Here is a 24,237-nt window from a genome sequence, read left to right as displayed (position 1 = left end):
TGCGGGAGCACTGGTTGGTCGGGCCAATTGAGGTAGTATGTGTTGTCAGTTTATCCCTTTCAAGGGCCAAGCCCACAGATTCCAAATTTCTGGCTGCGGCAAATGACCTACGCAAATGATCTACGCGAACCACTTTTATTGTACACAAGAATGGTCGTTTGGGCCAATGGGGAGCCCCAATGACCAGTCCTCCGGAAGCACTATCTTCAGTGTGGGCTGAATCACGACCATAGGGGGGAAACGCGTAGAGGAGGGACCGATGACACTGGTGCTCGCTCTTACACAGCTATGCAACGTTTTCACATTCTGCTGCCTTTAAAAAATGTAAACGTGACTCCAAAATGACACACATTAAATACATTATTTACTATTCATATCTATTTGGCACAAAATAATCTGAAACACAACCAAAACAAATAGCAAATGCATCCAACAACGTTGTAGAGTCACAAGCTTGATGTCGTCATTACGTGCTATGAATATGGGACCAAATCATTTGTACTACTGTAATACCCATATGTGAATGTATCCTAATACTTTTCTTTCCCTAAAATGGGGGGAGGCTATGTATGAAAGTGCCGTAATTTCTAAACAATTTAACGGATATGGATGGTAATTGTGGTTTGTGGACCACAACTGCCTATTTAAAGATACAGATCCACGTTGTATGGGTTCTAACAATTACACACTCAACATTACATTATTTCGTTTTAGAAACAGGTTTGGGTGGTCTGAAATATTTTGGAAGACCCCCTCCTATATGCTCCCTGTTTTCAGATAAGACACTTGTAGCCTATGCAGTGCACATTCAGTATAGACCTTGACAACACTGCTTAAATGGGAGTCTGTATTGCGGGTGGTTTTGAATCTGGGCCTAAACTGTAGGTATGCGTGCGTAAAATAGGTCTATCACATATATCATTTGTCAAAGTATTATGAATAACTATACGAATCAACATGTTTTACAGTGGTATGATGATGTCTTAAAGGGCGGGAAAGTATGGCTGGAATTCAGCAATTCAGAGTATTGTAAAGGATTTTATTGTTTTTCATTGAATATGATGTGTAATTGTCAGGAGGAATATTTTTATTTTGACATCTTTTTATATTATTTAGGATGACATTTCAACGAAAAAGTTGCATCACACCACACAATTTTACAAAAATGCTAGCACAATTTATCCCAATATAAAGCGTGTTTGTCTTTTTATTTAAATATTATAGTGTACATGGCAATTATTTGCAAAAACGGATAAATAACATAAATATATAAAGGTTACAGTGGCACACTTAATATATTCAACAAAATTACATTTTAATGCAGATTTGAACTAAAAGTAATGCTACTCTCACACGTATTTCTTGGCATTTTTGATTGCTTGTGAAATGATGCTCCCCATTTCAGCTCTCACGACCTCCCATGAGCACGCGCTGAAACGCTGAAAGAAAGAAAAATCATATTTATTTTAGGTGAAAATAATACATAATACACCATAGGTATAGGCTAGGCCCACTCCACCCCGCTCAATAGTTTAGTCTTGAAACACAGCTGACAAAAAAATGCAACCTATGTTGTGTTTTACCTCATGTAAAATAAAGTCTTCCAGCTCTTTGAAGTAGTTCTTAATTGGAAGGTTTAGATGCACACTCATGTCTCTCACCTGAAATAGTAAACAACAAACAACATTAGTATAAATATCCACGCGATTACATACAAATAATAATAATAACAATAATAATAATAAGTGTAAAAAGCTACAGTAAACAAAAAAATAAACATCACCAAGAACGTACACATTCCGAATAGGTCATATTTTGTCGCGCAAGAAGGTCTTGAAGGTCCCTGAGTTTGACGGAGTTCCATTTCACAAGAGTTAGGTTTTGTTGGAAGAGCTCGCTGGCTAGTTGAAACGCAAGTCTCAGTGTCCAAACCTTTTCCCCATCCTGTAATCAGAATAACACGCCGTGTAACCATGCGATTGAACTTGACTAACACAGAAATTGTAGACACTCATGATCTCCTGAGCATCACCTCTATTGGAAGCGTTGGACGTTGGACCCTTAACCTTTCAGCATCTGGGATACAGCTTCTTGGTAACCTCTCCTATACCACACACAAAATACACCATATCTCAATAAAACAACTGAATATATGAATGAATGAAGCTCCAATAATCTATTTTTAAACTAGAATAAATAACGTGTGATCTCACAGTATATATGATACAGCCTGTGTTCAGAGCCATATTTCTAAAATTTGTAACAGGTTAAAGAAATGAACCTACCTCGGCAAGATCATTGAGGGTCTGGCGAGTTTGAGAAAGATAATATATTTGCACTTTCCGGTGACTGCATTTAGCATACACAACCGGGTAAAAAGCAATTATACACAGAAGATGTACCACAAAGGACACGTTAAGAGTTGCCATGTGTCCAATCAGTCGATACATCCTTGAACACTACTTCTAAACGTTGGGCTACTTTATAGTGTCCCTCATTGAAATATCATAGATGAGGTAATATGCCATTTCCTAAGGCTATATACAAAGGGAAATTTCAAACAGGGAAACTGAAAGAGCATTGAAAATTCCATCTCCTCACCTTTGCAAGGCTGTTGACGAAATGTTTCGTTCTTGCCTTCTGTATGCAGGTGTGCGCAAGAATGTTGCTCAAAGCATGGGCTATGCAAATACTTATTTGTACCAATACATCATCAAAACAGAGAATAATATAATGACAAGTACACAGTGACCTTCACGCAATGCATTTTAAATACAGTAGCCTATGCATTATACTGTAGGCATGATAGCCTACAGTATAATCATTTGAATGCATACTTTTTATATCCCCTCTCCCAAGGGATGGAACCTGTAACTAATTGTATAGCTACTATTTTACAGAAAGAAGAACATGATTATAATAGTGGGACTCCACACAGCTGCTCCCACTGCAGTTATCTTAGTTGTAAAACAAACTGACATTGGAATATAAAAAGGTAGTTTCAAAGATTTATTGTGGACCTTATTTATTTACAGCTAGATACTAAGCAATTAGTAACGAAGCAGGTTGGGAGAAGTAGGTTAAGTTTAGGAAAAGGGTTCAGGGTTGCAAAAAATGCTAATAGATAAATAACAACCTTTGTCGCGGGGGATGATGCCATCGGTGAATTCAAACCATATATCGCTTTCACTTTCGAAAACAGCAGTTTTTACATCCCCCTGCATTGCGTCATCTATCCCAGTAAGTATAACCTTTTAAGATGGTTCGCTCAATTGTCATGAATTCTATTTGTAGCCATCTTCTCATATGGTTTTGAACAAAACCTTCATATATTTTTATGGATATATCACATGATTTCACATGATTGATTTGTTTAGGTAATTATTTGTTTATTAATTTGCAATTCAGCGCTTAGCTGCCAAGCATGTACACCATGACAATAAACTAAACCTTACTATAAATACGAGTCATACCTACTGGATATGTATTGGCTATAGGCCCCAAAATTGAAAACGGTCTAAAACTGCCTTATAATCTACAATACTCACTATCTCCTAAGAAATTCGCCTGTCATATTTAAGTAAGAGTGTAATCTGATTGAGACAACCCCATATCAAACACGGTTGACATTTTCTGATCTGATTGAAGTGATGTTAACAGGCCAGCAGGGGACATTCTTCCCCCTTAGGTGCTGTAACGAGGACAACATTTTTAGAGAGGATGGGATGCTTAAAATTCATGTTTGGGGACATATACGGTAGCAGTTAGTGCTAGACAAGAGAATATATGGATGCTTAGAATTCTTAAATTGCCGTATTAATCACTTGAATGCCATTCTCAACTGTGTGCTTTAAAATCTAAATTGAATACATTGGGAGATTAAATCAAAGCAAATAAAATCTAATTAAATTGAATTTGTCACATGCACAGTTTACAGGATGTATAAAAGGTGCAGTGAAATTCTTGCTTGCTAGGCTAGCTCACTCTATTATTATTACATGCTTATTGCCTGTATAAGCAACATGTAATGATGAACTCCTCTGTTGTCTACGTCATCTCTGCTCATTCACTTGGTTAAAAGTACAATATAGTCTTATTTTGGTCAAATATGGCAGTTACACACCTGGTTTCAGTTCTGTTTGCTTTCAGAGCAGTACACGTAACCTAATACAATGTGATTGGTCAGGCTATTCTGAAACCCCTTCCCCCATCCACTTTTCTATGGACTCACTGCAATGAAGAGTTTACCCTTTCGCCATAACATTGGCAGGATGTTTTTACACAATGAAGTGCATCCTTCATATTGCCTTTTAAAAATGAAACTGACTCATGTCGCAATGTCCTACATCTATCGAATATGAATCATTCAAACGTATTATTCATGACTGTGATTAATAAAGCTAATCATTTCTTCTACAACATGTTTTAACATATATATATATACAGTCATCACCATATGGATATATATATATATGGTGCTTTCAAGACAACTGTGAAGTCGAGAGGAAAAAAATGGTTGAATCATGATGACATAAGTGATCTTTAGGTCGTAGCTCTAGAAAGAGTCCCGAATTCCGAATGTACTATTCCGAGTTGGATGAAAGTTCAAAATGTATTTTCCCAGTCGTAGCCGAGTTCCCAGTTGTCGTGAACTCACTAATGTCAGAGTTAACAGATGTTTTGAGTGCAGCACAAATCATGCTTCATTTACAGCATGGCCAATGTTGAATGTTTATCATTTTCAACTAGGAAAAGAGACCCTTCATTTTAGACTTGGGATCACACAGCCACTCCACTGAATAACAGGCTAATGATTGCTTTGCAATGCTTGCGGTTAGCCACTTATTCATTCCAAACTACTCATTGTTGAATTTGCGATTTCCAACTTGCTGTGTAATGTTCATGTCCATTGGTCGATGTTTTATCTATAATTTCACTCCATTATTTATCTTCATATGACAAGGATTGAAAAGGATTTACCAGTAGATTGTTGACTTGATTCATGCTGATGACTGCGAGCTAAGATTTTGAATGTATGATGTTGACATGATCAGTCCCATCAAAGCTAATGTAGATATAATGTGATTTGATATCATTTTGTCCGTGGCCAATGATATTGAGCCTTCTTGGATGGGCAGTTTAATGCAACTCTATGGCAGCACCCAAGGGGCTTGGATTTGCAAGCTCTACCGCAACACTCTGTAATTTTTGCTGGCATGCCCCGCCATCACAGAAAACACGGAGCTAGGCTGAAACACCTGCATTTTGGAGCTGCCTTACTCAAGAAAAACAAAAATGAGACCATGTTAGTATGCGGCTTTATTAACTCATTGATATATACGTATATTGTTTTGTTTTTTACATTGTTTGCAATCTGATATGGGACACATATTAATGCCAAAATAACATGCAAAACAGGAGCGCCTAAATTCTGATAAAAAATAGGGGCTCATCACAGGTGGGGCTCTGCCCTGAAAGATGGCTCGCCACTGGTACCACATATAAAGGTTATATCTCCTTGTGAGTAGATGGCTACAAAACAGAATTCACAACAATTGAGCTAACCATCTAAATTAGGTGACGTGTTGCGTTCTACCTATGTGGATAGGTGACGAAATACAGTGGTATGTCAAATATTTTTTTTTTCGAAAGTGAAAGCGTTTTATGGTTTTGTATTCACCGATGTCATCGTCCCCGGGACAGAGGCCGTCCCAAGTTCATGCCTAGAAGGGTTCCTAATTGTGAAATGATTATTTATATTTTTGGGCATTTTAGCTAACCCTAACCCTTTTCCTGCTAACCATGTGTATGTGACCAATACTTTTTCATATTTTTTTATTGAATAACAAAATCAGGTCCACAAGAAATGGTTTGCATTACCTTTTTATATTCCAATGTCAATGTGTTTTACAACAAAATAATTAAATGCCATGTAGGCCACATGTCGTAAATTTCAATAACTGCCGTGGAGCAGCTGTGTCGAGTCCAACTGTAAGAGTAGCCATACAATTAGTAACACGTTCCATCCCTTGTGAATGGGAATGGGGATGTAAACAGTATGCATTTAAATGCTTATACTGTAGGCTATCGTGCCTACTTAATAAAGGTACAATTGAAATAAAAACACATAGGCTACTGTATTTAAAATGCATTGAAGACGTGAAGAGCATTGTGTACCTGCCATTAAATTATATTATGTTATTCTCTGTTTTGATAATAAGTATTTGCATAGCCTATCGTTTGAGCAACATTCTTGGCCACACCTGCATACAGAAGACAAGAACGCAAATGTCGTCAATAGCTTTGCAAGGTGAAGAGATGGTATTTTCAAAGCTCTTTCGGTTTCCCCGCTTGAAATGACATTTTTTCATAGCCTTGGGGGAATTACACATTACCTCATCCATTGCATTTCAATGAGGGAGACTATACAGGTGGGGCACGTAGCCCAACCTTTAGAAGTAGTATTCAGGGATTTATCAACTGACTGGACCCATGGGAACTCTTAACGTGTCCTTTATGTACATGTGTGTAATTGTTCTTTACCCGGGTGTGTATAATCAATGCAGTGACCAAAACGAGTAAATCTATTATCTTTCTCAAACTTGCCAAACCCTCAATGATCTTATCAGTTTACCAATTTATTTAACCATATTTTCCTGCACTTTAAGACATCATCATGTCAATGTAAAACATTGTTGATTGGTATAGTTATTAATAATATCAAGTAAACATGTACTGGATATAATGCAACATAATTGAAATGTAAATTTCTGAATGTTAGTTAAATGGAGCATAGCAATCGTTCTTAAAACCATGCTGTTACTGTTCAGTCCCTCTTGGAAAGATAATAGACGAAGAGGTCCCATCAACTCACATACAATATCTGGATAAATAAATACAATATTTCTTTATAATTCCAATAAAAACAAACTAATATTGAATACTTTGACAGATGATCTATGTGATAGACCTATATTTTACGCACGTATAGCTACAGTTTAGGCCCAGATTCAAAATGCACCCGCAATATAGACTCCAATTTAAGCAGTGTTGTCAAGGTCTATACTGCCTGTGCACTGCATAGGCTACAAGTGTATTTTTCTGAAAACCGGGAGCATATAGGAAGGTATACCAAAGTATTTCAGACCACCCAAATCCGTTTCTAAAACGAAAAAATGTCATGTTGAGTGTGTAGTTGATAGAACCCATACAAGGTTGAACTTTATATTTAAACAGGTAGTTGAGTTCCACAAACCACAATTACCCTTTAAGCAAGCGGTTCCAACGCAGTTGGACAGCATAGTTTTTGTGTGTAAATGAAAATGTGTCGCATTTGCAAAGACAAGATAAAAAGCTATTGTTTTCGAAGTGAAAGTACAAACTCAGACAGTTTTGTTCTATATAGTGATATAGGAGAACGCAATGTTTGCAAATAAATGCATATTTACTTAGGCTATCGTCTGACTAAAATTGATTCACATGTAAATGTTTTTAATCTAATACATGTTCCTGGTTGATAAGCCAATATTCATAGTAAAATAACAAATAAGTCAGAATTGAACAATTCTGCGAGAGATGCACCTGTCCTTTCCGTGCACTGTCTCCAGAACGAAAAATATACTCCTTTATGAAAGCGCCTGTCTACGGGGACTTCCACCTTCTACTTATTGAACACCACGAAGAATATTTTTTATAAATAACCGATACAGATTTAGGCAAATAGTTCGGCAAGGGATCGATCAGGAAGAACACTATATCTTTATCCTTTGGGGGAAATGTTTTTTTTTGTCGGAGTTATAAAAAGTGGTCTATCTTTCGAAGTGTACCTAATTTTGCACCCCTGTTGATTTCAAACAGATAGAATAATTTAATCAGCCTTTCAGCCTATAGCTCAGTGCTTTCTGTGGTGGTGGGGCAGCCAGCAGAAATTATGGAGCGTAGGGGTTGGTAATGTTTTCTAGTTGCGCCATGATGAGGTAATATTCTCTAGTTCGTGATTGGCTCAGTGTTCTGTCACTCTTGGGGACACTACATCACTGCAATATCTAAAGGTAGAGCCTGAAAATTCAAGCCCCTTGGGTGCTGCCATAGAGTTCCATTAGAAGTGCCCACCCAAGAAGGCTGAGGGTCATTGACAACAGTTAAAATGACATAAAATCACAATATATATAGTCTTTTTTTAATGTAACCTTTACTTAACTAGGCAAGTCAGAACTGAGAACAAATTCTTATTTACAATGACGGCCTACACCAGCTAAAGCCGGACGACACTGGGCCAATTGTGTGCCAATAAGTTTTGAATGGTCATCCAACTCGGAATGAGCTCTTTAATCACCACTTAATTAAGTCAGGATTCCTATTTGACTCAGCCAAGCCTCATTGCCCGTCCAACATTTCCTTATCTCCCACCCCTTCTTATGCGACTAGCCCCGATGCTCCTCCCTCTTTTCCCCCAGGCCCACTACAAAGTTTATCCCTGTAGGCAGTCACTGAGTCTGAGGTGCTAAAGGAGATCCTTAAACTGAGTCCCCAAAAAAAACATCTGGGTTGGATCCTTTCTTCTTTAATTAAGGTTGCAGCACCTATCATCGCCAAGCACATCTCTAACCGTTTTAACCTGTCTCTCCTCTCTGGGGAGGTTCCCATTGCTTGGAAGGCAGCCACGGTGAGTCTTTTATTTAAAGCCCCATATACTACCCACCACTGCGACCTGTACGCTCTCATTGGCTGGCCCTCGCTTCATAATCGTCGCCAAACCCACTGGCTCCAGGTCATCTACAAGACCATGCTAGGTAAAGTCCCCCCTTAGCTCACTGGTCACCATAGCAGCACCCACCTGTAGCACGCGCTCTAAAGGTATGTCTCTCTGGTCACCCCCAAAATTAATTCTTCCTTTGGCCGCTTCTCCTTCCAGTTCTCTGCTGCCAATGACTGGAATGAACTACAAAAATCTATGAAAGCACCAGCTGTCAGAGAAGCTCACAGATTACTGCACCTATACATAGCCTTTCTATAATTTAGGCCAAACAACTACTTCTTTCCCTACTGTATTTATTTATTTTGCTCCTTTGCACCCCATTATTTCTATTCCAGTGTTTTACTTGCTATATTGTATTTACTTCGCCACCATGGGGTCACGTTCGGACCTTAGTTCTTTCATTATGTCTTTGTTTTGGTATGGTTAGGGCGTGAGTTGCGTGGGTTGTCTATGTTCCTTTTTCTATAATTTGGGATTTCTATGTTGGCCTGGTATGGTTCTCAATCAGAAGCAGCTGTTTATCGTTGTCCCTGATTGAGAACCATATTTAGGTAGCCTGGTTTCACTTTTGAGTTGTGGGTGATTATTTCCTGTTTAGTGTTTGTCATTCACCTTACCGGACTGTTCTTTTGTTGTTTATTTTCAGTGTTCATTTTGTTTCATTAAATGATGGACACTTGTCACGCTGCGCATTGGTCTGACATTTCTTACTGCTCGTCAGAGGAGGGCGAAGACGAACGGTACACGTGGCCTTTTTTTGCTTAGAGCATCGTTTTTGCTTAGAGCATCGTCTGGGAAGGCACCATTGACGCTGTGCTAATCGACAACATCTACAAGCCCATGAACCTCACCGTAGCAACCCATGTGTTTGCCGTTGGAAAGTGAGCACAGCTTTTTACTTATATTCAAAAGGGAAGTTGAGCCATCAATACTTTTTCAACAATGCAACTATAAGGAAATAAGTACCTGATGGCAGGTAATTAAATATCATGATGTTATCCTGATTTATGCCTTGAAACTGTCACGTTCCTTATAAGGATCGGACCAAGGCTCAGCATTGTATGCGTACATTCTTATTTATTTAAAGAATGACCACTGAACAAAATAACAGACCGTGACGCTATACAAACAGGTGCTGACAGGCAACTACACATAGACAAGATGCCACCACACAAAGGGGAATGGCTGCCTAAATATGATCCCCAATCAGAGACAACGATAAACAGCTGTCTCTGATTGAGAACCATATCAGGCCAACATAGAAATACAAAAACCCCTAGACCTACAACAACCCTAGACATTACAAAAACCCTAGACAATACCAAAACTAGCGTACCCACCCTAGTCACACCCTGACCTAACCAAAATATAAAGAAAACTGATATCTAAGGTCAGGGCGTGACAGAAAAACGTTAATAATTGTACTACTTCATGTATTATACTATTAAAATAGTGACTTAAGTGACTTTGAGTGTGGCATGATCGTCGGTACTAAGCGAGCCGGTACAGTATCTTAGAAACTGCCGGCCTTCTGGGCTTTTCACGGACAACAGTGTCTCGGACAGGGGTACTCAACTCTTACCCAACGAGGTCCAGAGCCTGCTGGTTTGCTCTTCTACCTGATAATTAATTTCACACACCTGGTGTCACAGGTCTAAAATCTGTCCCTGAAAAGAGGGGAAGAATGAAAAATTGCAGTGGAACTGGCTAGTTGAGTTTGGAGGGTCTAGGGTTTACCAAGAATGGTGCGACAAAAACAAAATATCCAGTCAGCAGCAGTCCTGTTTATGAACACAGCTCATTGATAAGAAGTTGAAGGAGAATGGCAAGAATTGTGCAAGCTAACATGCGGGCCACAAACAGGCAAACAATGGTGCAGTATAAAAGTTGTGGGCAGAACGGCATCTTGGAAATAACAAATCGTTGGTCCTTGTCACGGATGGGCTATTACAGCAGATGACAACACCAGGTCCTACTCCAATCAACTAAAATCAAGAAGAAGCCAGTACAGTGGGCACGCAATCACCAACACTGGACAATTGAGTAGTGGAAAAACATTGATTGGTCCAAAATAATCCTGGTTCCTTTTGCGTCATGCTGATGGCAGTGTCAGGATTTGGCGTAAGCAGCATGAGCGTTTGGCCGCACCCTGCCTAGTGTCAATGGTAAAGGCTGCTGTCGGTGGTGTAATAGTGTGGGGAATGATTTCCTGGCCCTTGATACCGACTGAGCAATGTTTCCATGTCCAAAGATTTTCGTCTGTTCTGCAGGCAAAGGGGGGTCCAACCCCCTCCAACATCCAAATTAGATGTGTGTAATAAACTGGCCGCTGAGTGTATTTTGCATGATAACTACAGTGAGGGGGAGAAACTCAAAATGTCCAAAAATATAACACAATATGATAGGCAAGTCAGTTAAGAACAAATTCTTATTTACAATGACGGCCTATACCGGCCAAACCCGGACGACGCTGGGACAATTGTGCGCCGCCCTATTGGACTCCTAATCACGGCCGGTTCTGATATACCCTAATTTAGGTTTAACATTTCACCCGTTTCATTTTCTGAGCGTTCTATAATATAGCTTATACTCCAAGTAGTCCTCAGACATTGATTACTTCAGTTTCACACACTCTTCATGACAATCTTTATTTATTTTTTTCTTGAAATAAATATAATTGACCACTTTCCATATGTTTGTTTTCTGTCACTACTTCTTATTTAACCAAGGTCCAAGGTGATTTTTACGCTTCATTGGGATTCTCATAAAAATGTTAAATAGTGCTTCCCTCTGGTGGACAGTTATAGTACATGAAATACTGGGAAATTAAATTAAATGTATTCCATAGACTAACTTTTAAAAAAACTTTAGTGAACTAATCATCTGGCAACCACAGCACGGTATCGGCAGAAGGGGAAGGCCAGAGAACACATACTTGGACGAGCTAAGGAGCAACACTGGACTGGAGGAGGAGGAGATTGTATCTGCAATGGAGGGCAGACAGCTCTGGAGGACACACCTTTCATCCCATCGACCAAAGATGACCAAATCCATAAGGTGAGTACTGTGTATATATATATATATATTACTGCTCAAAAAAAGAAAGGGAATGCTAAAATAACACATCCTAGATATGAATTAATGAAATATTCTTATTAAATACTTTTTTCTTTACATAGTTGAATGTGCTGACAAAAAAATCACACAAAAATGATCAATGGAAATCAAATTTATCAACCCATGGAGGTCTGGATTTGGAGTCACACTCAAAATGGAAAACCACACTACAGGCTGATCCAACTTTGATGTAATGTCCTTAAAACAAGTCAAAATGACGCTCAGTAGTGTGTGTGGCCTCCACGTGCCTGTATGACCTCCCTACAACACCTAGGCATGCTCCTGATGAGGTGGCGGATGGTCTCCTGAGGGATCTCCTCTCAGACCTGGACTAAAGCATCCGCCGACTCCTGTACAGTCTGTGGTGGATGGAGCGAGACATGATGTCCCAGATGTGCTCAATTGGATTCAGGTCTGGGGAACGGGCGGGCCAGTCCATAGCATCAATGCCTTCCTCGTACAGGAACTGCTGACACACTCCAGCCCAGGGCCAACCGCACCAGCATATGGTCTCACAAGGGGTTTGAGGATCTCGGTACCTAATGGCAGTCAGGCTACCTCTGGCGAGCACATGGAGGGCTGTGCCGCCCCCCAAAGAAATGCCACCCCACACCATGACTGACCCACCGTCAAACCGGTCATGCTGGAGGATGTTGCAGGCACCAGAACCTTCTCCACGGCGTCTCCAGACTCTGTCACGTCTGTCACATGTGCCCAGTGTGAACCTGCTTTCATCTGTGAAGAGCACAGGGCGCCAGTGGTGAATTTGCCAATCTTGGTGTTCTCTGGCAAATGCCAAACGTCCTGCACGGTGTTGAGCTGTAAGCACAACCCCCACCTATAGACGTCGGGCCCTCATATCACTGTCATGGAGTCTGTTTCTGACCGTTTGAGCAGACACATGCACATTTGTGGCCTGCTAGAGGTCATTTTGCAGGGCTCCTCCTGCTCCTCCTTGCACAAAGGCGGAGGTAGCGGTCCTGCTGCTGGGTTGTTGCCCTCCTATGGCCTCCTCCACGTCTCCTGATGTACTGGCCTGTCTCCTGGTAGCGCCTCCATGCTCTGGACACTACGCTGACAGACACAGCAAACCTTCTTGCCACAGCTCGCATTGATGTGCCATCCTAGATGAGCTGCACTACCTGAGCCACTTGTGTGGGTTGTAGACTCCGTCTCATGCTACCACTAGAGTGAAAGCACCGCCAGCATTCAAAAGTGACCAAAACATCAGCCAGGAAGCATAGGAACTGAGAAGTGGTCTGTGGTCCCCACCTGCAGAACCACTCCTTTATTGGGGGGTGTCATCATCATTTCCACTTGTTGTCTATTCCATTTGCACAACAGAATGTGAAATTTATTGTCAATCAGTGTTGCTTCCTAAGTGGACAGTATGATTTCACAGAAGTGTGATTGACTTGGAGTTACATTGTGTTGTTTAAGTGTTCCCTTTATTTTTTGTATATACAGTGCATTCAGGAAAGTATTCAGACCCTTTGGCTTTTCCCACATTTTGTTACGTTACAGCCTTATTCTAAAATGTATTACATGTTTTTGTTCTCCCTCATCAACCTACACACAATAACCCACAATGAGAATGCAAAAACAGGTTTTAAGAAATGTTTGCTAATTTATTAAAAATAAAAAACTGAATTAAGAGGTTTCTTGCGACAAACAACACAACATTTTCAGTCACCTTGTCTGAAGGACAAGTGGATAGACGTCAAACCCTGCAAGTTTTTTTCAAAAGTCTCATGGAATATAGGCCTATATTGAAAACACACAATGGCTGCTCCAGACAGAACATCTATTTCCATGTTAAAATGGTGTGGGATGCACTCTGGTAGGCCTACTTTATGATCAAAAAGCCACAGCGGACTAAACTCGCGCCCGAAGTTGTACAGAGTTTTCACAATGTTTAAGTTTGCACTCAGCAGAACTGAAATTTGCTCAGTGATGAAAAACATTAGAGGGAACATTGGGTACTGGACTGGACCATTGCCGTCATATACAATATCATCCACAACAGTCCTGAAGAGCAGGTGAAGGGCTCAAGTTTTGGGAATGCAATATGGAGGATGCACTTCATTGTGTAAAAACATCCTGCCATTGTCAGGGCAAAAGGGTAAATCCTTCATTTACAATGAGCCCATAGAAAAGTGGATGGGGGATGGGGTTTCAGAATAGCCTGATCAGTCACATTGTATTAGGTTACATGTACTGCCCTGAAAGCAAACAGAATTGAAACCAGGTGTATATCTACCATTGTCACACCCTGATCTGTTTCACCTGTCTTTGTGCTTGTCTCCCATCTTCCCCCATTATCCCATGTGTATTTATACCAGTGTTTTCTGTTTGTCTGTTGCTAGTTTGTCTTGTCTTGCCAAGTCCTGCCAGCGTGTTTTCCCGGTTTCCAGTCGCGCTAGTTTCTAGTCCTCCTGGTACTAAACATTCTGCCTACCCTGAGCCTTCCTGCCATTCTGTCCCTGATTGATGCTTCCGTGTATTACTGACTGTTGTGCATACCCTGAGCCTGCCTGCCGTTCTGTCCCTGATTGATGCTGCCGTGTATTACTGACTGTTGTGCATACCCTGAGCCTGCCTGCCGTTCTGTCCCTGATTGATGCTGCCGTGTATTACTGACTGTTGTGCATACCCTCATACCCTGAGCCTGCCTGCTGTCCTGTACCTGTCGGAATCTGATCTGCTTACGAACCTCTGCCTGTCCTCGACCTGCCCTTTGCCTGTTCCCCGTGTTATAATAAATGATCTAAGAACTGAACCATCCACCTCCTGTGTCTGCATCTGGGTCATATCCTGAGTCATGATTGCCATATTTGACCAAAAGCAGACAGCATTGTACTTTTAACCAGGTGAATGAGGAGAGATGACCTAGGCAACCGAAGAGCTCATTACATATTACTTATACATGCAATAGGCATGTAATAATAATGTTGAGTGAGCTAGCCTAGCAAGTAAGGATTTCACTGCACCTTCTATACATGCTGTAAACTGTGTACAACAAATACAATTGGATTTCATTTAATCTACCAATGTATTCAACCTAATTTTAAAGCACATGACAGTTTTTTCCAACTGCTTACACACAAAATCTTTTCATGTCACACGATTTTTGAAACCGCTCACTCAAAGTGCAAAACTTCACACCAAATATCAAATAATATAACACGCGCTCTCACCACTGGTGTCCCCCAGGGCTCTGTTCTAGGCCCTCTCCTATTCTCGCTATACACCAAGTCACTTGGCTCTGTCATAACCTCACATGGTCTCTCCTATCATTGCTATGCAGACGACACACAATTAATCTTCTCCTTTCCCCCTTCTGATGACCAGGTGGCGAATCGCATCTCTGCATGTCTGGCAGACATATCAGTGTGGATGACGGATCACCACCTCAAGCTGAACCTCGGCAAGACGGAGCTGCTCTTCCTCCCGGGGAAGGACTGCCCGTTCCATGATCTCGCCATCACGGTTGACAACTCCATTGTGTCCTCCTCCCAGAGCGCTAAGAACCTTGGCGTGATCCTGGACAACACCCTGTCGTTCTCAACTAACATCAAGGCGGTGTCCCGTTCCTGTAGGTTCATGCTCTACAACATCCGCAGAGTACGACCATGCCTCACACAGGAAGCGGCGCAGGTCCTAATCCAGGCACTTGTCATCTCCCGTCTGGATTACTGCAACTCGCTGTTGGCTGGGCTCCCTGCCTGTGCCATTAAACCCCTACAACTCATCCAGAACGCCGCAGCCCGTCTGGTGTTCAACCTTCCCAAGTTCTCTCACGTCACCCCGCTCCTCCGCTCTCTCCACTGGCTTCCAGTTGAAGCTCGCATCCGCTACAAGACCATGGTGCTTGCCTACGGAGCTGTGAGGGGAACGGCACCTCAGTACCTCCAGGCTCTGATCAGGCCCTACACCCAAACAAGGGCACTGCGTTCATCCACCTCTGGCCTGCTCGCCTCCCTACCACTGAGGAAGTACAGTTCCCGCTCAGCCCAGTCAAAACTGTTCACTGCTCTGGCTCCCCAATGGTGGAACACACTCCCTCACGACGCCAGGACAGCGGAGTCAATCACCACCTTCCGGAGACACCTGAAACCCCACCTCTTTAAGGAATACCTAGGATAGGATAAAGTAATCCTTCTCACCCCCCTTAAACGATTTAGATGCACTATTGTAAAGTGGCTGTTCCACTGGATGTCATAAGGTGAATGCACCAATTTGTAAGTCGCTCTGGATAAGAGCGTCTGCTAAATGACTTAAATGTAAATGTAAATATCCAAAACCATAAGCTATTTCTCAGCCTTTGACTCAGTTGTCAATTGCATAAAACACTTTTTTCAAAACACTAAACACAATTCTCTACCTAAAACACAAAAATCTAACAGGAAGTGACTTGCTTTCCTTTTCCAAACACAACCAATCAAAATGCTACACTTATTCACCGGGTCACACACACACACTCCTCACATGTGCAAACACTAATAGCTTAACTGATCACTAACCAATCACTGCTTTACTGTAGTATAGGCCTATAAATAGGTCAAAGGTCAGATTACCTGTTTTGAACAATGGATGCCAACAATGGACAGAGAGCAAGAGGAGAGGGGGGAGAGAAAGAGGAAGAAGAGGACGAGGGCAAAGAAGAGAAGGAAGGAGAGCCATCTCTGATGAGATTAGGGAAACACTTGTTGATCATGTGATCAACCACGGTTTGACCATGAGAGAGGCTAGACTGAGAGTCCAGCCCAACTTGAGTCGATTTACAGTGGCGTCCATAATTCGAACCTTCAGAAATGAGAACAGGTATGCAACTATCTAATGACTATTTTAGCATTACAGTAATGTACTGTAAAATACGTATGACTGCATAGTATTGCATAAACATTTGTACCTCTAAGTCATCCATTTACTGCACTGCATTGAATGAATGAGGTTGGTTATCATGCTGTACTACATTTTTTTGTACATTGTTTACAGTTCCTATGCTGAACACATACTGTGTTTGAATTCTGTACAGAGTGGAAAGGCAAAGACATCATGGAGGACGAGGACGCTTGTTTACAGATGTACAAGAGACTGCAATTATAAATATGGTTTTGGCCAACCATGCAATTAGGATTTGAGAGATTAGAGAGCATATCTTGAATAATGACAACATACTTAACAACATCAATGCTGTAAGCCTGTCGACCATACAACGCATCCTCCAACGGCACCGAGTGACGATGAAACAACTTTACAAGGTGCCATTTGAGAAAAACTCTGACAGAGTCAAGAATATGTGACATGACTTTGTAGAGGTATGTATGCAACACTACATCCAGTACTTCAGACATACCATATTTACTCATCTGTATATTCTTTTGTCTGTTACAGAGAGTGATGGAGCTGGATGCCCATGTAATTCGCCATGAATTTATTTATGTGGATGAGGTTGGCTTCAACCTCACCAAAACCAGGCGCCGCGGAAGAAATGTAATAGGACAGAGGGCAATTACCAATGTCCCTGGACAGCGTGGGGGTAATATAATTATGTGTGCTGCCATCACTCAAAACGGGGTCCTCCATCACAATGCCACACTGGGTCCGTACAACACCGGCCATATGCTCACTTTTCTGGATGCAATTTACACAATGCTTGTCCCTGATCCAGATCAGGAGCCTGCTAGATTTGTGGGTTTATGGGCCAATATTAGTTTTCACCGGGCTGTTCTGGTCCAAAACTGGTTTGCCATCCATCCACAATTTTGTATAGTTTTGTACCTACCCCCATATCCACCTTTTCTAAATCCCATAGAGGAATTCTTCTCAGCCTGGCGCTGGAAAGTGTATGATCGCCAACCCTATGCCCGCATGCCGCTTCTCCAGGTAATGGAGGACGCATGTGGGGACATAGAGGTTTCCTCTGTCCAAGGTTGGATACGCCATGCTAGGAGATACTTCCCTCCATGTGGGGACATAGAGGTTGCCTCTGTCCAAGGTTGGATACGCCATGCTAGGAGATACTTCCCTCCATGTGGGGACATAGAGGTTGCCTCTGTCCAAGGTTGGATACGCCATGCTAGGAGATACTTCCCTCCATGTGGGGACATAGAGGTTGCCTCTGTCCAAGGTTGGATACGCCATGCTAGGAGATACTTCCCTCCATCTGGGGACATAGAGGTTGCCTCTGTCCAAGGTTGGATACGCCATGCTAGGAGATACTTCCCTCCATGTGGGGACATAGAGGTTGCCTCTGTCCAAGGTTGGATACGCCATGCTAGGAGATACTTCCCTCCATGTGGGGACATAGAGGTTGCCTCTGTCCAAGGTTGGATACGCCATGCTAGGAGATACTTCCCTCCATGTGGGGACATAGAGGTTGCCTCTGTCCAAGGTTGGGGACATACTGTCCAAGGTTGGATATGCCATGCTAGGAGATACTTCCCTCCATGTGGGGACATAGAGGTTGCCTCTGTCCAAGGTTGGATACGCCATGCTAGGAGATACTTCCCTCCATGTGGGGACATAGAGGTTGCCTCTGTCCAAGGTTGGATACGCCATGCTAGGAGATACTTCCCTCCATGTGGGGACATAGAGGTTGCCTCTGTCCAAGGTTGGATACGCCATGCTAGGAGATACTTCCCTCCATGTGGGGACATAGAGGTTGCCTCTGTCCAAGGTTGGATACGTCATGCTAGGAGATACTTCCCTCCATGTGGGGACATAGAGGTTGCCTCTGTCCAAGGTTGGATACGTCATGCTAGGAGATACTTCCCTCCATGTGGGGACATAGAGGTTGCCTCTGTCCAAGGTTGGATACGCCATGCTAGGAGATACTTCCCTCCATGTGGGGACATAGAGGTTGCCTCTGTCCAAGGTTGGATACGCCATGCTAGGAGATACTTCCCTCCATGTGGGGACATGCCTCTGTCCAAGGTTGGATACGCCATGCTAGGAGATACTTCCCTCCATGTGGGGACATAGAGGTTGCCTCTGTCCAAGGTTGGATACGCCATGCTAGGAGATACTTCCCTCCATGTGGGGACATAGAGGTTGCCTCTGTCCAAGGTTGGATACGCCATGCTAGGAGATACTTCCCTCCATGTGGGGACATAGAGGTTGCCTCTGTCCAAGGTTGGATACGCCATGCTAGGAGATACTTCCCTCCATGTGGGGACATAGAGGTTGCCTCTGTCCAAGGTTTGATACGCCATGCTAGGAGATACTTCCCTCCATGTGGGGACATAGAGGTTGCCTCTGTCCAAGGTTGGATACGCCATGCTAGGAGATACTTCCCTCCATGTGGGGACATAGAGGTTGCCTCTGTCCAAGGTTGGATACGCCATGCTAGGAGATACTTCCCTCCATGTGGGGACATAGAGGTTGCCTCTGTCCAAGGTTGGATACGCCATGCTAGGAGATACTTCCCTCCATGTGGGGACATAGAGGTTGCCTCTGTCCAAGGTTGGATACGCCATGCTAGGAGATACTTCGCTCGATGTTTGGCAAGAGAAAACATATCTTGTGATGTGGACGAAGTATTGTGGCCAGACCCAGGCCGGAGAAGATATGAAGCGTAGCTTAGCACTGGTGACTGCCCCCCTACCAATTCCTGGACTGCCCCCCTGGGACCCCACACACACAATTGTGTTCTTTACTGTATTCTAAAGACTATACTTTTGGTTTACATATGTTTATGGTTTTGTTGTATGCTACTGTATACAACAGTATTGTTTGGCCTCATAAATATTTTCTGTTTCTACATTGCATTGGTGTTTACAGTGTACTTGTTACCCCTCTCAGCAGATTACTTTCACTGTAGAATATTGTATTGGAATGTAGATATAAGCCTTTGAAAGACCAAAGAGCTTTAGATTTAGAATAACAGTGTTTACATGGTATATCCAAAAATGTACTCTTATGAAAGCAGTGTTTGCCATTTGATGCAAATGCTTCATTCCTACATGTGTTTATGTCATTTTGAATGCAGTGTTACATTTTGAAGGAGATGTGAGGCATTTTGCATGTTGTGTGTGCAGTTTTGGAAATTGTGTGTAGAGATTTGAAAAAAAAAAAGGAGACAGTTTTGAAAACGTGTGTAAGCAGTTGGAAAAACTGTAATACCGCAATTTAGGATATCTAACATCCATATCGTCTCTTGTCTAACACTGCTTACCTAATGTCCCCATACATGATTTCTAAGCATCCATCCTCTCTAACACTGTTGTCCCCAAAATATAAGATGACCAGACGTCCCCGTTAAAAACTGACTGGAAAGTGAAATAATATTTTACGTGGCAACAAAGACCGGACAGCAGAGTCTAGCGGTTGACGTCTCAATCGCGTTGTGCTTGTTTTGTCCAGCAGAGGGAGCTGCTCACTATATAATCTTCATTCACTCTCCTACTAACTACTTGCTCATGCTAGTTTTAGAGAAAACTGATGTGGAAAACTCAGCCAGAAGCTAGCAAGTGTCAAATGAATCCACAACATCACCAAAAAATAAAAACAAATAATTTATATAGCTTAGTCATATATATATATATAACTTTTTAAGTGGCATCATGCGGATCCTGCTAATAATTATCAATGGATTACTGAGGTCAATTATTGTATGACATTAGACAAAGTGTGTATTAAATAGGCCAATGTGGCAGCACACAGTCCTTTCATAAGACTTGGATTTCCTGGATAGAATAGAGTTATTGTAGATATATACTGTTTATCCATTTGTATAATGGTATGAGGTTATTATTTAACATCTAGAATGGTGTGTATGTGTGTTTATATTGTATGGTATAATACTCAGAGCCCCACCTCTTGAGCAAAAAAATATTGTTTTGTTTTTTTGTTAATCTTTGAGTTAATACAGCTGCACACAAACATTTTTTTTTTTTTTTTACCTTTATTTAACCAGGCAAGTCAGTTAAGAACAAATTCTTATTTTCAATAACGGCCTAGGAACAGTGGGTTAACTTCCTGTTCAGGGGCAGAACGACAGATTTGTACCTTGTCAGCTCGGGGGTTTGAACTTGCAACCTTCCGGTTACTAGTCCAACGCTCTAACCACTAGGCTACCCTGCCGCCCCAAATGGTCTCTTGAGTAAGGCAGCCCCAAAATGCAGGTGTTTCAGACAAGCTCAGTGCTTTCTGTGGTGGTGGGGCAGCCATCAGAAAATGCTGAGCATAGGGGTTGGTAATATTCTCTAGTTGTGCCTTGATTGTCTCAGTGTTCTGTCACTCATGGAGACACTACGTCACCGCAAAATCTACATGGAGAGCTCGAAAGTTCAAGAATAATTTGAAGATAAATACACAACACAGAGAATGAGAGGACAAAACAAAAGTAGAGTACTAATGTTCAAAAGCGAATTGTTAATTGGAGTTGGGTTTCAGTTCAACGTCTGCTCAGAATCTGTGGAATGTCACTCCTGAGCCACGTTGTCATTGGTCTGTACATTGAGTCGGGGACAAGAGACTTTATTTTGCCATTGGCCAAGTTGTACTGCAAGGACTTCTGATTGGTCAACCCCAGGCTCGGGAGGGGGGTTATAAGAGGCATCCTGTTCCTATGTTCGGTGGGGAAAATCTGAGGACAGGGGAAACTGAACATCTGAACAGCCACCTCCAAGAATAACATATTGTTGATATATCCTTTCTGGAAAAAAAAAAAAAACATTTTCTCCCCCTGATTTGCTTTGGATTTTGTGTTATTGAAGAATAACATAAATTGCTAACAGGTGCTGCCATAGAGTTACATTAGAAGTGCCCATCCAAGAAGGCTCAAGGTCATTGGCCACAGATAAGATGACGTTAAATCACGTTATATTTACCGTAGCTTTGATTGGACTGATCAAGTCAACATCCAGCGTTCAAAATCTTAGCTCGCAAGCTAGACAAGCAGTCATCATCATGACTCACGTTGACAATCTCCTGTCAAATCCTTTTCAAGCCTTGTCATATGAAGAGATGCTGTAGATAAAAAGTATAAGTGCTCATCTGCCATTAGACATGAACATTACACAACAAGTTGGAAATTGCAAATTCAACAATGAGAGGTTTGTAAGGAATCAGTGGCTAATTTCAAATAACTGGCCTGCTACTCAGTAGACTTGTGTGTGGTCCATGTTTGGGTTTAACCAGTTGGATTTAGGGGTCGCTATTTTAATTTCTGGATGAAAAACGTTCCCGTTTTAAACAAGATATTTTGTCACGAAAAGATGCTCGACTATGCATATAATTGACAGCTTTGGAAAGAAGACACTCTGACGTTTCCATAACTGCAAGGATATTGTCTGTGAGTGCCACAGAACTGATGTTACAGGCGAAACCCAGATAGAAATCCAACCAGGAAGTGCCGCATTTTTTGAAACCGCCTCATGCCAATGACTCCTTATATGGCTGTGAATGAGCTACGAATGAGCTTACGTTTTCCACGTTTTCCCCAAGGTGTCTAAAGCATTGTGACGTCTTTTTAGAATGGCTGTAAGGGACCATATATGGCATGTGGTCACATGGTGTCTCCCACAGAAAACCTTGCGTAAAATACTGAGGGAGCCATTTTTCCAATCGCTTCTTATGAGAAACCAACTGCCTCGACGGATATATTATCGAATATATTTGTTAAAAACACCTTGAGGATGGATCCTAAATAACGTTTGCCGTGTTTCTGTCGATATTATGGAGCAAATTTTGAAAAAGGTTTGGCTTTATAGTAGCATTTTAGGTTTGATTTCTCAGCCAAGCATGATGAACCAACGGGAGCTATTTCGCCTACAAAAATAACATTTTTGGAAAAAAGGAACATTTGCTATCTCCTGAGTGAAAGCATCTGAAGTTCTTCAAAGGTAAATGATTTAATTTGGTTGCTTTTCTTATTTTCGTGAAAATGTTGCCTGCTGCCAGCAGAGCCTAGCATAGCATTATGCCATGATGTTCAAAAGAAAATCAGTCTCACCCATAATTTATTTTTGTCTGTTCTGAAAGGCATATCAACTCACTGAAGCTCCCTGCAGGTCTGAGCGGGTCCCTATCCTGCTTCGCTTAGTCGAAGTGTGGGGCTCCCTGAGCCACATCTAACGCAGCCAATGCGCACAGTTTAACCTCTGTTTCCCCGGGAGCAATCAGCAAGCGGAGTTAGTCATCCCGTCTTTGTCACCAAATTGTTAGAAAAATTCTATAGGAAGAGAGACTGCAGATAATTTCAAACGACTGTTTTTTAAGATTTGCAAAAATGAAGCAATCCATAACATCCATTCAATCAGTGCATCATTAGGAAAGCCCAACAAACAGAGTTGTCTCTCTACTCTAAAAGAAAAAGTACAACCTGTTGTCTAAATGGCAGTTTAGCAGATTGGTGGAAAGAGGGACAGAACATGGTGTTAAAGCTGATTTAGCTTGTCTGTTCAGATTAAGATAGCTGACGTTGCCACTGATGTCTGTTCCTTTCTGCATGTTTCCACACATCTAAGTTCCTGTAGATTGTGAAAACAATCACCTAAACGGCTCTTATCTGTACACACAGACTTATGACTAAGTCACATAAGACTAGCCTGTATCAGCAAAATTCTAACGTATAACAATGGACAATTCTCAAATAAAAACAGCATAGTAAGTCGAATTAAACACTATAGTATGTCATGAATTTTACATTTCCACCACATAATGACGCAGTATAACAGTGGCGTGCAGAATGGCATCTCAAAAATAACCATTTGTGGACACTTGACATGGATGGTTTATTGAAACAGACGAAAATGAGTTCTACTCCTACCAGCTAAAAACAAGAAGAAGCGGCTCCACTGGGAAAGCAATCACCAAAACTGGACAATTGAGAAGTGGAAAAAGGTTGCTTGGTCCGATGAATCCCGGTTCTTTTTGCATCATTCTGATGGCAGTCAGGATTGGTGTACCTAATAAACTCACCGCTGGGTGTATTTTACATGTTGATTACTGTGAGGGTGGGGGCATCTCTAAATATAATGTCCAAAAGAATAAAACATTATTATACATATTTTTTATTGATTAATATTGTTATTATTATTTGTTTTTTTAAATAAATATTTTACCGCTTTCCATAATGTTTGTGTTGTGTCATTATTAAACAAAGGTCCAAAGTGATGTTTTGATTTAGAGCTTCACACTTTAGTGGGATTCACACTAAAATGTTAAATAGTGCTTCCCTCTGGTGGACATTTGGGGTACATGAAATACTGGGAATAGAAATGAAATGTATTCCATAGCCTAACTAAAAACAGCTTTAGTGAACTGGCAACCACAGCAAGGTGTCAGCAGAAGGGGAAGGCCAGAGAACACATACTTGGACGAGCTAAGGAGCAACACTGGACTGGAGGAGGAGG

General features: G+C 41.7%; 1 protein-coding gene and 2 long non-coding RNA genes across 5 annotated transcripts; 2 read left to right on the top strand and 1 right to left on the bottom strand.

The window, feature by feature from the left end:
- Positions 1-1,260: 1,260 nt before the first annotated feature.
- Positions 1,261-2,429, bottom strand: LOC118384769 (interferon alpha-G-like). Its single transcript, XM_035771505.1, has 5 exons — positions 2,286-2,429; positions 2,033-2,104; positions 1,795-1,944; positions 1,584-1,661; positions 1,261-1,439 (listed from the first exon to the last, which is right to left on the bottom strand). Exons 1-5 carry the CDS (start codon positions 2,427-2,429, stop codon positions 1,350-1,352), a joined length of 534 nt encoding a protein of 177 aa, XP_035627398.1. The 3' UTR covers positions 1,261-1,349.
- A 6,923-nt stretch (positions 2,430-9,352) lies between these two features.
- LOC118384768 (uncharacterized) lies at positions 9,353-14,620 on the top strand. 3 transcript variants are annotated; one of them, XR_004825909.1, is made up of 3 exons: positions 9,353-9,639; positions 11,655-11,815; positions 14,242-14,620. It is a non-coding gene; the product is annotated as an uncharacterized LOC118384768 (long non-coding RNA). The 3 variants fall into 3 exon arrangements; XR_008136455.1 differs by having other exon boundaries at positions 11,938-14,620; XR_004825910.1 differs by having other exon boundaries at positions 9,353-9,734.
- Positions 14,621-22,333: 7,713 nt separating this feature from the next.
- On the top strand, positions 22,334-23,891 carry LOC118384767 (uncharacterized). Its single transcript, XR_004825908.2, has 2 exons — positions 22,334-22,725; positions 22,865-23,891. It is a non-coding gene; the product is annotated as an uncharacterized LOC118384767 (long non-coding RNA).
- Positions 23,892-24,237: the final 346 nt, after the last annotated feature.

Source organism: Oncorhynchus keta, chromosome 5 (genome assembly GCF_023373465.1).
Source record: "Oncorhynchus keta strain PuntledgeMale-10-30-2019 chromosome 5, Oket_V2, whole genome shotgun sequence".
In the NCBI taxonomy this organism is placed as follows: Eukaryota; Metazoa; Chordata; class Actinopteri; order Salmoniformes; family Salmonidae; genus Oncorhynchus; species Oncorhynchus keta.
The sequence above is the reverse complement of the archived record's forward strand: the minus strand, read 5'-3'. Positions and strand labels throughout refer to the sequence as shown.

Bases quoted from the DNA above. Each gene is read 5' to 3' on its own strand.
- LOC118384769 (XM_035771505.1), bottom strand. From the start codon at position 2,429: ATGGCAACTCTTAACGTGTCCTTTGTGGTACATCTTCTGTGTATAATT. The intron at 1,945-2,032 runs GTGATGCTCAGG...TTCTGATTACAG, and splicing joins GTCCAACGCTTCCAATAGAG to GATGGGGAAAAGGTTTGGAC. The intron at 1,662-1,794 runs GTACGTTCTTGG...TTACTATTTCAG, and splicing joins ATATGACCTATTCGGAATGT to GTGAGAGACATGAGTGTGCA.